This window comes from Camelus bactrianus, chromosome 21 (assembly GCF_048773025.1).
Source record: "Camelus bactrianus isolate YW-2024 breed Bactrian camel chromosome 21, ASM4877302v1, whole genome shotgun sequence".
NCBI lineage: Eukaryota > Metazoa > Chordata > Mammalia > Artiodactyla > Camelidae > Camelus > Camelus bactrianus.
Genome location: NC_133559.1, coordinates 17,065,625 through 17,080,233, shown reverse-complemented (window position 1 = coordinate 17,080,233; position 14,609 = coordinate 17,065,625). Strand labels below are relative to the sequence as shown.

The 14,609-nt window shown below is 38.4% G+C and overlaps 1 protein-coding gene across 2 annotated transcripts in view; it reads right to left on the bottom strand.

The window, feature by feature from the left end:
• Window positions 1-8,010: 8,010 nt before the first annotated feature.
• Window positions 8,011-14,609, bottom strand: part of TIPRL (TOR signaling pathway regulator) — a 28,457-nt gene continuing 21,858 nt past the window's right edge. Inside the window, exons 5-7 of one of the 2 annotated variants that reach the window (XM_010953823.3) lie at window positions 13,644-13,739; window positions 11,052-11,114; window positions 8,011-10,154 (exon numbers count right to left, since the gene is read on the bottom strand). In XM_010953823.3, the coding sequence (XP_010952125.3) occupies window positions 10,011-10,154; window positions 11,052-11,114; window positions 13,644-13,739 (303 nt within the window). In that variant the 3' untranslated portion in view covers window positions 8,011-10,010. The remainder of the gene's footprint in view (window positions 10,155-11,051; window positions 11,115-13,643; window positions 13,740-14,609) is intronic. The other variant, XM_045515868.2, reaches the window with a different exon arrangement.

Sequence of the window (14,609 nt, the reverse complement as noted above, 5' to 3'; positions counted from 1 at the left end):
GTCCATTGACAGATGACTGGATAAAGAAGATGTGGTATATTTATACAATGGAATACTATTCAGCCATAAAAACTGACAACATAATGCCATTTGCAGCAACATGGATGCTCCTGGAGAATGTCATTATAAGTGAAGTAAGACAGAAAGAGAAAGAAAAATACCATATGAGATCACTCATATGTGGAGTCTACAAAAAAAAAAAAAAAGAACATAAATACAAAACAGAAACAGACTCATAGACATAGAATACAAACTTGTGGTTGTCAAAGAGGGTGGGGGTGGGAAGGGATATACTGGGAGTTCAAAATTTGTAGATACTGACAGGCATATGTAGAATAGATAAACAAAATTATACAGTATAGCACAGGGCAATATATACAAGATCTTGTGGTAGCTCACAGTGAAAAAAATGTGACAATGAATATATGTACGCTCACGTATAACTGAAAAATTGTGCTCTACGCTGGAGTTTGACCCAACATTGTAAAATGACTATAACTCAATAATAAAAAAATGTAAAAAAAAACTGAGGGAATGAGAGAGGCCACAAGGTGCTGTGTTGCCAGTTTTTATGAGCTTGGTAGCTTCACATGCCAACAAGTGGGAGGACCATTCCAATTACCCTGGGCAAGGGGCTGGGATTCCCAAGAATTGGGCCACATCTGCTCTTTGACCTTTTATGGTCAGTCTCGAAGCTGTCATGGCACCTGTGGGAATGTTATTCACCATGCTAATATATTACAATGAGCATATAATGAAGCTCAAGGTCTGCTAGAAGTCAAATCTCCCACCATCCTGAGACTCAATGTCTACTGGAGGTTGAATCTTCCACCATTTTGGTGTTAATTGTTGTGTCATTCCTTGAATGGCTGTGCCCTGCCCCCTTCCCTCCTGTCTCACTGGCACATCACGGGGAACCCGCTCAGCCTCCACCACCCACTAACGCGAGGACCCAGAGCCACAGACCCTCCTCCTTCCCACCCCCGCCCCTCCTCAGAGCCACCCACCTGCAGCCCCTTCTGCACCTAGGGCCATTCCCGTCTGGTTGCCTAGATGGCTGTGGCCCCCATCATGGTCAGGCAGCTTCTCCTTTTGAAATTTGACACAAAAGTCTGATTATTTGCCCAGGAGAGTAGGGGTAGACCTTGATCCTTTCCAGGGCTTCCCAGAGCTGCCCTTCCACACAAACCTCATTCTGGCTTCTCTCAGTGGTGACCCACTCTTCTGAAGGTGAGCAACGCTGCCCAAACACCTCCCCACCAGGACAAGAAAAAGATCTCAGTGGCTCCTGCTGCACAATTGTCACTCTGCTACCTACCGATCAAGCCCTACCCTTTCATTGTTACTGCTCTCTCACCTGCTATTTGAACCTACCCTTAGCAACTAATTTATCTGAAGGAAGATTTCCTTCAAGTTTTCCTCTTCCCTCCATCCCCCCTGCTTCTCTCCCATCCAGTCCCAGGCACCTCACGTGTGGGAAACTGCTCTAGCTTCCTAAGTGGCCCCCTGTCTTTCCCTTTCTTCAGCCTCAAATCCCTCCTGCCACCGCAGGTTTAATCACGTTCATGTACCATTTTCATCAGGTCATGCCTTCTTCTCAAAGTCTGCACTTGCTTCCCCCTGTCTTCACCATCAAGTCAGAAGGCCTCACCTACCACTCAGGCCCTTTTAAATGGCCCCGAATTGACTTTCCAGCCTGGTCTCCAAACACAATGACGTAAGCATCATGCTCTGCACATAGTTGCTTAACCAATATGTACTGATTAACTTTAAACACCACGCATTAAAATTAAAAATGCATTCTTCCTGCTACATAGTTATCAAGTGTAGGGTGTCAAGCATGGGCAGGCTCTGATAGTCTGAGAGAACATTATTATTTGTAAGTGATTTCTGCATTTGAGTATGGCTAAACCATCCCACTAGGAAACAGGAGTTCTTTCGGTGCTGCACAGACACTGTCTGTCTTTGAGTTGACTGGTTCAATCTGGTCAGAGGCCATTGGGTGAAATAGGTCCCATCTCTGGGGTTTCCAGCCATCTCTGCTCAGAAGTCTGATTCTAGAACAATGTCAGTCATCATCAGAGCATGCTTTGTTGAGTACCACTCCTGCGCCAGTCAGCTCTCATGTATTACATTTAGTTTACTCCTCTCAACAACCCCAAAAGGTAGATAGTATTATCCACATCCAGCTTTCACAGAGGAGGAAACTGAGGCTTGGAAAGGTTAAATAATTTCCTCTGGGTTCCTGAGTTCCACATTAATGAGTCTAACTCCTAAGCCCCTCTTCTAACCAACCCCCCAGGCTGCTTCCCGGGGTAGGTAGAGTGAATTTATTGCAGTTTCCTTCAATCCACTGTTCCACCATGCTTTTTCAAGTCAGGCTTAATAAATGTCTTCAGAGGGCTCTTTCTGACTGGGCCACATCATCCCCTGAAGGGTCTTTGTAAACCTAAGTCTGACTGAGTCGTTGCCCTGCTTAAAATTTCCCACAGTGTTGGTCCTCATCACTGGAGTCTGTAAATGTTATCTTATATGCCCTAATAAAGAGGGAGGGGTAGGATTTCACAGGTGTGATTACTTTAAGAATCTTGAGCTAGAGAAGCCTGGTTTATCTAGCTGGGTCCTAACACAATCACATGTTTTCTTAGAAGAGGGAGGCAGGAGGAAATGTGACACAGAAGGAAGAGGAGAAAGCAGTGGGATCAGAGGCTGGAGTGATGCAGCCACAAGACAAGGCTGAAGGCCACCAGAAGCCGGAAGAGGCAAAGAAGGGACTCTCCCCTGGAGCCTCATGAGGGCGCACAGCCCTGCCATCACCTTGATGGATGATTTTCTGGCCTCCAGAAGTGTGAGAGAATCAATTTCTGGTGTTTTGTTTGTTTGTTTGTTTGTTTGTTTAATATTTTAATATCATTTTATTAAGTCTTAAGTTTCCTTGTGTTTTCACATTTTTTTTTATATGGAGGTACAGGAGATCGAACCCAGGACCTTGTGCATGCTAAGCACAAGCTCTACCACTGAGCTAGTCCAGCATTCAAATCCACACAAGTATTTCTTGGCCAATGCCCTAAATACATCTTAAGCAGGAAAATCCACACACCTAAAGATGTTTCCTGGAGACAATACCAGCACAGATGCCCCGTAAGCACCACCTGACCTTGTAGTTGTAATGCAACTCAGTAAAGCCCCGATGCAAGAAGAGGCCTCACATTCACATGAGCAGTGCATCCTCGGAACAACGAGGTGTGTGCTCCTGGGAAAGATTAGGGAAAGCATTTGATAATCTGTAAAGCTATGTGTTAAGCATGTAAGGAAAGAAACTAGATTATTTCTAGTTTCTGGAAACAGAAACATTATCTGGAACGTTGTTTTGATAGGTTTAATAATAATTCTTTACCAAATTACTGTGAGAAATGGCTGATAAAATGTGAGGCTTTAAATTGCCTCATTTACAATTACACAGATTGCTCCATCGGCCACCCCCTCTCCTGAATCACCAGTCTGATTCCTGGACTCTTCCCATGGATGTGATTGTCCCCACAACACCACGGCTACCAGCCTATTCCTGTGAAAGCAGTTTTGTTGAAAGATCTCTCATCTCTGTGTCTAATTTTCACAGTCTGGTCTGGCTTCTGCCATCACCACTTTCCCAAAACTGTATCAAAATCAGCTCGACCTTCATGCTGCCAATGGAAACCACTGTCACCTTACTAGTTCCCTTGACAGCACTCAACACGGATGACAACTCCTTCCTTTAAATGTTCTGCTCTCCCCTTGGCTTCTGCTACTCTCCCCTGGTTTTGATCTACTCATTGGCTGTTCTTTCTCCTCTCTCTGTTGTCCAAATGTTGCTCAGGGATCCCCCTAATGCGTTCATTTCCTCAAAAAATTCTCAAAGTGAACTCCTTCATTGCTATGACTTTAAATGTTATCTATATTGATGATAACCCCCAATTTTTAGCTCAGACATCTTTTGAGCTACAGGTTGCATTACTCATTAAACTACACATTAAACATTTGGATGTCTAATAGGCATCAAACCTCATTCACCTCCCCCAAATTTCCCTCATATCCCTTTGTGTTCAATAATCTCCCCTCCTCTTGCAACCACTGATTTGATTCCTGCCTAATAGTTCTGCCTTTTCCAGAATGTCATTGTGATGGTGAATTCTATATATCCACTCATGTGGGCCAGAAAGATGCCCAGACATTTGTTCAAACAATATCCTGGGTGTGTCTGTGCAGATGTTTCTGGAAGAGATTAACATTTGAATGGGTAGACTGAGTAGAGCATTTTGTCCTCTCTAATATATTAGCAGGCTCATGCAGTAAGTTGAAGATCCAAATAGAATAAAAAGGCTGAGTAAAAGAGGACTCCTCTTGCGTGATTACCTTGAGCTGGGACGAAAGGTCTTTCCCTGCCTTCGGACTTGAACTGAGACATGGGCTCTTCTTGGGTCTCAAGCCTGCTGGCTTTCAGCCTGGAATTTGTACCATTGGCTCTCCTGGGTGTCCCACTTGCTGACTACAAATCTTGGGAGTTTTCAGCCTCCATCACCTCCTGAATCAATTTCGTATAATGAACCCCATTTATGTAAGTATCTATCTCCTATTGGTTCTGTTTGTCTGAAGAGCCTTAATACAGCTGTAAGAATGAAATCATACAGTATGTATATTCTTTCGTGACTGGCTTCTTCCACTTAGCGTGATGGTTTTAAGATTCCCCCATGGAGTTCTGTGCATTAGTAGTTAGTTCCATTTTATTGCTGAGTAGTAAGGATGTAACACAGGTTGTTTATCTGGACATTTGGATTGTTTCCAGTTTGTAGTAATTATGAATAAAGCTGTTATAAACATGTGCATATGCCTCTGTGTTGGCAGGTTTTATTTCTCTAGGAGTGCTGGGTTGAATAGTATGTGAAACTTTATAGTGAAATGCTTTAAGTGAAATTTTTGAACCATTTCACATTCTCCCAGGCAATGTGTGAGACTCCAGCTGTTTCACACCCTCACTGCCAATTGGCATTATCAGATTTTTAAATTTTAGCTGTAATAGGTCTGGTGATATTTCATTGAACTTTTAATTTGTATTTGCCTAATAACTGGTGATTTTGAGCATCATTCCATAAGCTTATTTACCATCCACAACTATTAAAATTAGGTTATTAATTTTTTTATCTTGTAATAACATTTAATGGAAAAAATATGAAAATGAATATATGTATGTATATGCATGACTGGGACATTGTGCTGTACACCAGAGATTGACACATTGCAGTTGACTGTACTTCAATTAAAAAAAAAAAAAAGAAAATCAAACTCAGTTTTACCCATCCAGTGTCAAAAGATGAAACGGGTTATTTATTACTGAGCTAAGAATTCTTTATATATTCTGGGTACAAGTCCTTTATTAGATATGTGTCTTGCAAATATTTTCTCCCTGTGTCTGGCTTATCTATTGATATTCTTAACAATGTCTTTCAAAAAGTAGAAGGTTTTCATTTCAGTGAAGGCCATTTTATCCATTTTTTCTCTTTATGTTCAGTGCTTTTTGTGTTTTATTGAAATCTTCGCCAACCTAAAGCTGCTAAGATTTTTTTGTTCATTTATTTCTACAACTTAACAATTTTAGGTTTTACATTGAGGTCTATGATTTATTTTGAGTTAAGTTTTGTACATGGTATGAGGTCAGGTTCGAGGTTTTTTGTTTTGTTTTGTTTCGTTTTTGCATGTGGATGTCTAATTGTTCCAGTACCACCTGTTGAAAAGACTAACCTTTCTCCATTTAACTAAATTTGCATCTTTGTTCAAAATCAATCAACCATATGTGTGTAGACCTATATCTTGATTTACTATTCTGTTCCATTGATCTGTATGTCTAACCTAACATAATTGTCACAGTCTTGATGACTGTGGCTCTAGAGTAATATTTGAAATCAGGTCATTTGAGTCCTCCAGCTTTATTCTTTTGCAAAATTGTGTTAGCTATCCTAGATTCTTTGGACTTCCATATACAATTTAAAATCATCTTATCAATGTCTAATGAAAAAGCCTGCTAGGATTTTAAACTGGATCACATTAATTCTGTAGACCAACCTGGGGAGAATCGGCATATTAACATCTTACGTCTTTCATTCCGTGAACACAGCACTTGTCTCCTTTTACTTCTTTCTCTCATCAGAGGTTATTCGGGTATTTCCCAGATATTTTTCTGTTACTAATTTTTACTGGTTTAATTTTGTTACGAACATACTTCATATGATTTCCAGTGCTTTACATTTGTAGAGGTATGTCTTACGGCCTAGAATGTTCTCTACCACGGTGAATGTTCTAGATGCACTTGAAAACAACGTGCATTCTACTGTTGTGTGAATTTCACGCCCATCCCCCCGTGGTAGCGGACTTCTCTGTTACCCACGTAGCACCCTGGGCCCAGGTTTTCCTGTTCGTCCTCCAAGGTCAGAGGTTATTTGCTTGTACTCCTCCAGCCATAATGGTCGTCTGTGGCCTGAAGACAGAGAATTTCCTACTCTTCCTCCCAAAAGCAGATAGGTTTTGCCTTTATTCCTTCCCCAGAAGTAACGGATTTTTTGCTGGGGCTCTGGGGGTGACATGATTTGTTGCTCCTCCCCCAGCAGCCTCAGTCTTTTACATCCTTCCAAAGAAGGGTCAGGAGGAAGTGGGCCGGGATTCATACGTAACCCTCCGCAGCAGCCAGTTACCTCCTGCACGTCCTTACCACCCACAGGGAGCTCCCGGTTCCCTGCCCCGCCCCAGGGTTTCTCGTGAGCAGGTGCATGTCCTTGGGAAAGAACCCGTGAGTGTATGAAGTCCCCTTATTTGAGACTCCGCGCTATTCCAAACTGACACATTAGCCCATACCCAGCCTCTTGGACCTTGTTCAAATTTGTTGCCTTTTTTACCTGCTTGTACAGTGGCCACCTCTTTCTCTCATGCTCTTAGAGGAAAAAATTTGCCTGTTCCGCCCCTCGCTGGAGGCCTTATTGCTCTTTAGGATTCAGTTTACTTTGTTTTGCAGCCTCAGTTGTCTGATACGCCAAGATAAACTGTAATTGTGTCGGTTACTTAGCTTTTTCTTCTGGTTAAGTTAGGAGTGACATTCTCTTGAGGTTTTCTACATTCTCTTCTGGGCAGAACCCTAATTACCTCTACTAAAGGTGATTTTGTTATTCTCTTAATTCAGAATTTTTTCTCATTGCAGTTACTAAAATTCGCCATTATTTTTACTCTGTCTCCTCCACTAGACTTTAACTCCATGAAGACTCCATATACTGGAGTCATTCCTCAGTATCCACAGAGGACTGATTCTACCCGCCTCCCCACACCAAAACTGGAGGATGCTCAGGTCCCTTATGTAAAATGGCATATTGGCACATAACCTACATATATCCTCCCATGTACTTTAAATTATCTCTAGATTACTTATGCTTAATACAATGTAAAGGACATGTAGATAGTTGTAAATACAATATAAACGCTATGTAAATAGTTGCCAGGTACACAGCAAATTCAAGTTTTGCTTTTTGGAGTTTTTTTTTTCTTCAGTATTTTTGATCCATGGTTGGTTGAATCTGCAGGTGCAGAACCCCGCAGATATGGAGGGCCAGTTGAGTATCTCTTCATTATTGTAATCCCTTGTACCTAGCACCATATTGGACATATAGTACTTAAAACTAAATAAAATGACATATACCACAAGCATGTATATTTTCAAAAACAGAAAGCATTAAGCCATCATACAGAAAACAACGGCTAATTAAAACATCCACTGAAGTACGAGGGGACAGAAGAAGAGGAAGAACAAGAGCCCAGTAGCTAAACTGGAGGATTATATTCTGAGCTACCTGTTGGATTTTCATTTATAATCTGTCCAGAGACTCTGGCTATAATGTTGACGAAGTTCAAAACAAACAAGAAAGGTATAACAAATCATTTTTAAATTAAGCTTTAAGAAAAACTAAAATAATTGAAATAGCAAAACACAAAGCAGTAATTACTTATTGTTTATTCTCTTACAAAAAGACACTTGGAACAAATAAATATAAAATGGTGTATGCCTTATTTAGCAATGAACAAATACAAGTTTTCTTGGTATTCTCCATGTGAATAAACTAATGAAGTTTTCAGAAGCACACTCATCCTATCCACCTCCCTCTCTCAATAAAAAGGCCAATTCTTTTAATTCCCTACAATTTTTAACAATGGATTCTCAAGATAAGTAATCTAAGACTGACTTGGGGACTAAGACATCTGAATCAAGTTAAAAATATATATAGAATACGATGTTGCCCAGAAACCTCAACTAATTCAACTAATGAATATTCTTACAAGTTTTCCGCTTATAATTTGTATGACTAAAGAATCTGTTCTGTCAAATCTGCACGGCAAATAAACAGAAAGTGGAGTACAATATATACACTCTTCTGTCCTAAGAGAAAACATTAAATACAGGTATATTTAATATACAGTGAACATGCCATGTATTTTCTTAAAGCCAATAAAATCCTGATTTCCTATACCTTGCAGGTGATGCAGCAGAAGGCAAACAAATACCAAAATCATCTGTGACCAAATTTAGCTAATAAAGTTAGTCAAAAAAACAATACACACAACAGACCAGAGTCTAAGCAATGATGCATGTCCAATTGTGTTTGTTTCACAAAAATTCATCTTCAGGCTAATGCCTGAAGACCTTTGCTAATACTCACAATTAAATAGTCTTCTTTAATGACTTATGCATCAAGTGGAAATATATACAATAGTTATTTCAAACCAGAAAAAAAGGGGGCGATTTTTTCCCCTGCCCTGAAAATAAAAGTTCAAAAAAATCCATTTAAGGTAATTTCTTACTTGGTGCTTTGTAATCACTTTCTACTTTATGGAGACCATTTAGAAAAGCAGAAAAGAATATAAAATGTTTAAAGGGTCACCATCAAAATAACCAAATGGATTTTAAATTTACTTTTGTGTACTTTTTGTACTACCTAGGTCTTGTACTAATTAAATACATTTTACTAGATCCCCCTGTAATGTTAAAAACATGAATCTTAAGAAAAACTGGCCTTTATATTTTAAAATAAGCTGCTCCTCCTCCACAGCTACCCTTCAGATATTTTAGGCAAAAAAATTAATCTAGTTGCTTTATTTGATTTAATTTTTGCTTAAAGCAATCCATATTAACTCCTCAAACTTTTTAGGACCAATACCAAATTCAATATTCAATGGATTTATTCACTCTGAGGGTGCATGGAAGATGTAAGTAAAAAACGTTAGTACAAATAGAACCACACATAAAAAAAAGCACCTAAAGATGGAGGAGAGGCAGATCTGACATCCTACCTGTCAGTGGCAAACCATGTTCCATGTATTTCCATGGACATAACACCTTACGTTCTCCAAAAGCCTAGGTTATTTGGTTCTATGTCTGAAACTTTCCTTAAACTGCAAATTGGGGGGGGGGGGGGAGATTAAAAAAATTTTTTTTTCTGGGTACAGATCCTTGGGATAAACTTCCTAGGAGGCAAGTCATGACTCTCCCACAGTGTGAATAAACATCAAAAAGCCCAAGGTAAAGGGCCAATACATCAACGTGCACGATTAGGAATCCTATGAAACTCACAAGGTGTTACATCTCAGTGATTTACATTAACCTCCTCACGGTAGAAGATAGTGTTTCATGATAGATGCAGATTACGTCCACTGCTCCTGAGACATACATACATCACCCCCTACTGGTGAGACCTCACATTGTGACAATTTAGAAATCTGAATTTAACTCCAGAAAGTATCAATCTGGAATATGAATTTGAAGACAGAGAGTACAAACAGCAGTTAAGTGGAACCTGCCTGCAATAATCTTTTTTTTTCCCTTAAGGCTAGACAATCTGCACATAGACAAGGCAATTAATTCTCATAATAAAAACACCCCCCTCCAAACAGTTCCAAGGTCTCCAGTAAGATTCCACGGTGAGTATATGTTGTAACACATGCTATTCCACAGGTGTACATTCTTTTGAGTCTGCAGGATTAGGATCAATTCTTTCTGGAAATATTAGCTTCTCACAAACTGCTTCCTTTATCGGTAAATACTGTGATATTTCATTAGGTTCCGTGAAGAGGGAAGGTGAAACATGCTAGGAAATACATAAGTCATATTAGCATATATTAAGTCACTGCACTGATATATTTTGAAAATGCTTTGGTTCAAGCATTCCTAAAGCATACCAATTTTAAAATGAGGTGCAATACATGTCTATAAGGAGCATCATTAGGTGTTCCTAATAATAACAGGTATCTCTTATTACTGAATCATTCAGCTTTGTTACTAGATAATTTCCTCAAAGAGCATACGGATTTGTCATTTATAATGCTCTCATATGATGCTCCTAAGAATTTAGTACATCTTAATCCAATCCCCTTTCCCTATTATTTTGGTACCTGGAAAACACTAGCCTGCAGTTAGACACCAGTATATGGTCTACAACAGACTACATAACTTTTCTAACCCATGTAGATTCTTCATATAGACAGAAATAAGCACTAAGGGTAAATAAAAAAACATCAAATTTGCAGGAAGGTATCACTTTTCAAGCAACCCATCAGAGAATCCTCCAGACTTGTAGAAACCTTTGACAATTCCCAGGGGAGCATAAAAAAAAAAAAAAAAAGGAAAAGGAGACTGGGTAGAAAGAAATGATAGGCTGACAGGATGATAAGTGGAAAGAACATTCAATTAAGTTCCACCACCAACCAGCTGTGTGACTTGGGGTAAGTCACACCTCTGGGTCTCAGTTTTTCCAGAATAAAATGTGGAAGTTGGACTGGATGTCGGCTAAGGTACCTAACAGCTCTAGCTAAAACTGAGATAAGTTCCAGAAAAGATAAGCTCCAGTATGATTTATCCTATAGAGCCCTATTAGAAGAATGAATGGATTTAGGATGCAGATTTGGAAGATGAGTGGGGCATGAGGGGATACCATACTTAAAACATTAAAATTTAATTTCTAAAAACTGATATTTAAATACTGTACCATTAAATTAGCAATTTTGCTCTCCCGTGATGTATATTCTCGTAACATGTAGGTCTTGTCGGCCTATGTTTAAAAACAAAAAAAGATTGCAAAAAATGTATTTATATTGATTAACAAAATCCTTTCTATTAAACAGAACTGCCTACATTTTAGAACAGGTTGTGAAAGTAGCATTAAGTCTGACAACAATATCTAATTCTACAGTGAGATAACTAATTCTCATCAAGAATTCTGAATTATTAATTCCAATCTCTATAAATCACATTCCTATCAGAAACATATATGTAAACAGACTTAGTAATTATCATGTAAGAGAAACACAAGCAAAGGTTTTACTTTGAAAGGAAACATGTATGTTTGTAAATGAGATATGCAAGAGATTCTAACATTACTTCAAGTTTGGAACGACATTTTTTCCTTAAGCTATATTATAACTGTGGCTACTCTTACGTTCCAAAAAAGAAAAAGTTTAAACAAATTTTATTCTTTCCCATTTCTATAAAATTCTTCTTGAATTACTTATTTATAATCACTTTTCTTGTATTTCAATTTCCCCATTTAAGGCTTTTTAAAGTGAGGTTTTAGAAAGTAATTTATTAACAATTGATTTTTTTGGTAAAATATTTAATAAAAGAAAAATCACAAGATTATGTTCCCTTAAAGTTTCAATTGTTTATATCAACAAAACCAGATTAATGCTCAGTGTTAAAAAAAATCAAATAATATAAAAGTACAGAGTATAAATCAGCAGTCACAGCTTCTACAGATAACACTATCCTTAGCATTTAGAAATCTCTACAAAAATCTTATATAGATTCACATTTGCATTTTAAAATTCAACACTGAGATACACATCTTTCCAAATCAGTTAAATAAAACTCTCTGCCATTAATTTTAATAGTTGTACATTTTTCCTACAATATGGATTGTAAAAAATTAATAAACAGAAACCTCAATTAAATAGAGTTGGGAAACCAGCATAAGGAACTCTTACACGCTGCAACCAGAGCAGGGCCCAACAGGAAGAAGAAAGACTCCTCTTATTTCCTGGCAAGGACTCAGCCAATGAAAAGCCATGGACTGTTTGTTTACTAGAGCCCTCCTACCTTCCTTTTCTTTTCCATAAAAGCACTCTCCTTCACTTGCTGTGTGGGGACTTGCCCATGGCTCACCATGGTTACAGACCCCAAATCGCAATTTTCTGATCTCAAATAAATCCATCTTTGCCAGAGAAATATCTGGCAATCTATTTGTTTTAGGTCAACAGAATATAAATGGCCATTTAATCAATGTCCATTCAACTGCCATTAAAGCTCCTTCCTTCTTTCTCTCTTTTAGCTATTATAAACAATAGCATTGCCATCAATGCTCATATACACTCTATACAGCTGCCTGATTAATATTTGTGGATTATTGTATATAAGAGTCTTTTTAGGATAAATCCAAAAAAAAATCAATATTGTTGAGTTAAAATACAAGCATTTCTAAAAATTTATATTTCATTTTTCTCTGCAGGAAAAAAATGCAGCCTATTCTCAGCACTTTCAAAAGGAAAAAGGTCCATCACAGTGACCATGTTATTTCAAGAAAAAAGCAAAAACCAGAAACAATCCCATCATACTCGGTTCAAACCCCAGTTCTGCCACCTATTAGCTGCATAACTTGGGCAAGTTACTTAATCACTCTCACTCTTTGCCTTTGTTGCCTCAGCTATAAAACAGAAATAATAGCATTTACTTCATAGGGTTGTTAGGAGAGTTGACTACTACTACGACTACCATGACTGATACTGGTGGTCCCTTCTCTCTTTCATCATCTTCTATGATTACGACTCTGATGCTGAAAATTCATTCACAAAGGATAGGCTGAGGGGAAGGGTATAGCTCCGTGGTAGAGCACATGCCTGGCATGCACGAGGTCCTGGGTTCAATCCCCAGCACGACCATTAAAAAATAAATAAGTAAATAAACCTAGTTTTTCCCCTCAAAAAAAGGGGGAAGAAAGCTATTAAAAAAAAAAAAAAGAGGATAGGCTGCTGTAAAGCTACTAGATGAATTTTCAGGACTCAGTTTAAATCGCCCCCCCCAAACTTTCACTTTTTTTTTTTTTTTTTAAAAAACCTTACATGTTAACAGTTCTTTGAAATGGAGCACAGAGCTTTCAAACATTAAAACAACTATCAAAATAATTGTATAATACAAATTTCTGGAGGCCATGTGATTGGTATTCCTAACAGCAGGACGTTACATAAACAATACATACGACAAACAAAGCCAAGAGTTAAGGGACAGTTTTCTTAAACAGACGAAGAACACACAAGATTTTTAAAAAAGTATCAGACCCTCCCTTTCCCGCCTCTACTAGGAAGCGTCCCTTAGAAAACATTTTCAGGTACCAGAACTTCTAGAAAAGAAGATGTAATGTTTCGATAACTATGCAGTCAACAGTGAATGTGAAACACCCAATCTTAAAGGTTAGAAGGTCTGCCATATAATATAAAGCATTATTGAACTTCAAATTCTCAGATTGATGATGTAACAACATAAACAAGCCTAGTATCAATTGGTATAGCCATTAAATGAGAACAGATACCTCATGGTAAAGTCTTGTGTCATTCATTCTAATAAGCACCCCATCAATTCTCAAGAAAAACCGCAACAGCAAGAAAAAGCTAGAAGGCATTACTCTCTGAAAAAAAAAAAAAAAGTACATCAATGTTTTAATGAAAATTAAACCTTTTATTACTTTCCTAAAAAGAAAACAAATGTTTTACAGCATTGGAGGAAGGCTAAATCAGCACTATAAAAATCTCTGACCTAGCTCCAACTAAGGCACAAAACCTTGCTCATACTATATAACATACTGATTTCTGTTTCCTGCAATAGAAAAATATTTTTTCTAGGTCAAAAGATGATGAGGTTAAAAAGACTTAAAATGTGTCTAAGTCATGTGAAAATTATAATGTTCACTGTAAAAAAAAAAAAACAGTACTTACAGTAAATGTCAATACCAGTAATATAAGAATGAAAGAACAACCTAGTTCTTTGTTGCTACTCACCTTTTAATTCACTTTACACAAAGACAAGAGGCTTTAAGGGTATGCTTTAATTCAGCACAACCAACTAAGTATTACTTCATACTACCAACGTCTGCTTTATGAGATCATTATCACATGTTCTTAACGTCTTTCATCTGTGTCAGGTCTACATGATTCTACTTTCCAAGTATTACCATTGCAGAAAGTCAGTTAGTGGAGAGTGGGTCCTGGTGGCCAGGAGGAAGGGGTTAGATGGGGTGTTTAGGTCTATAAAAAGAATATACCTCATGGGAGTGATGTCAGAAACATGGTGGAGTAAAAAGCTCACTTTGTCTCTCCCCTTCCATCTACAACCAGGAAAACATCTGCAACTCAACTCATCTGCCCAATAGGACACTGGAGAAATCCACACATCTGTACATCTAAAGGTGGGTGGACTGGAACACACAGAGGAGGCAGACCCAAGAGAAGGCGGGCCCAAGGGAACAGTGGAGTCAGTGCCTGCAATCCCAGCCCTATGA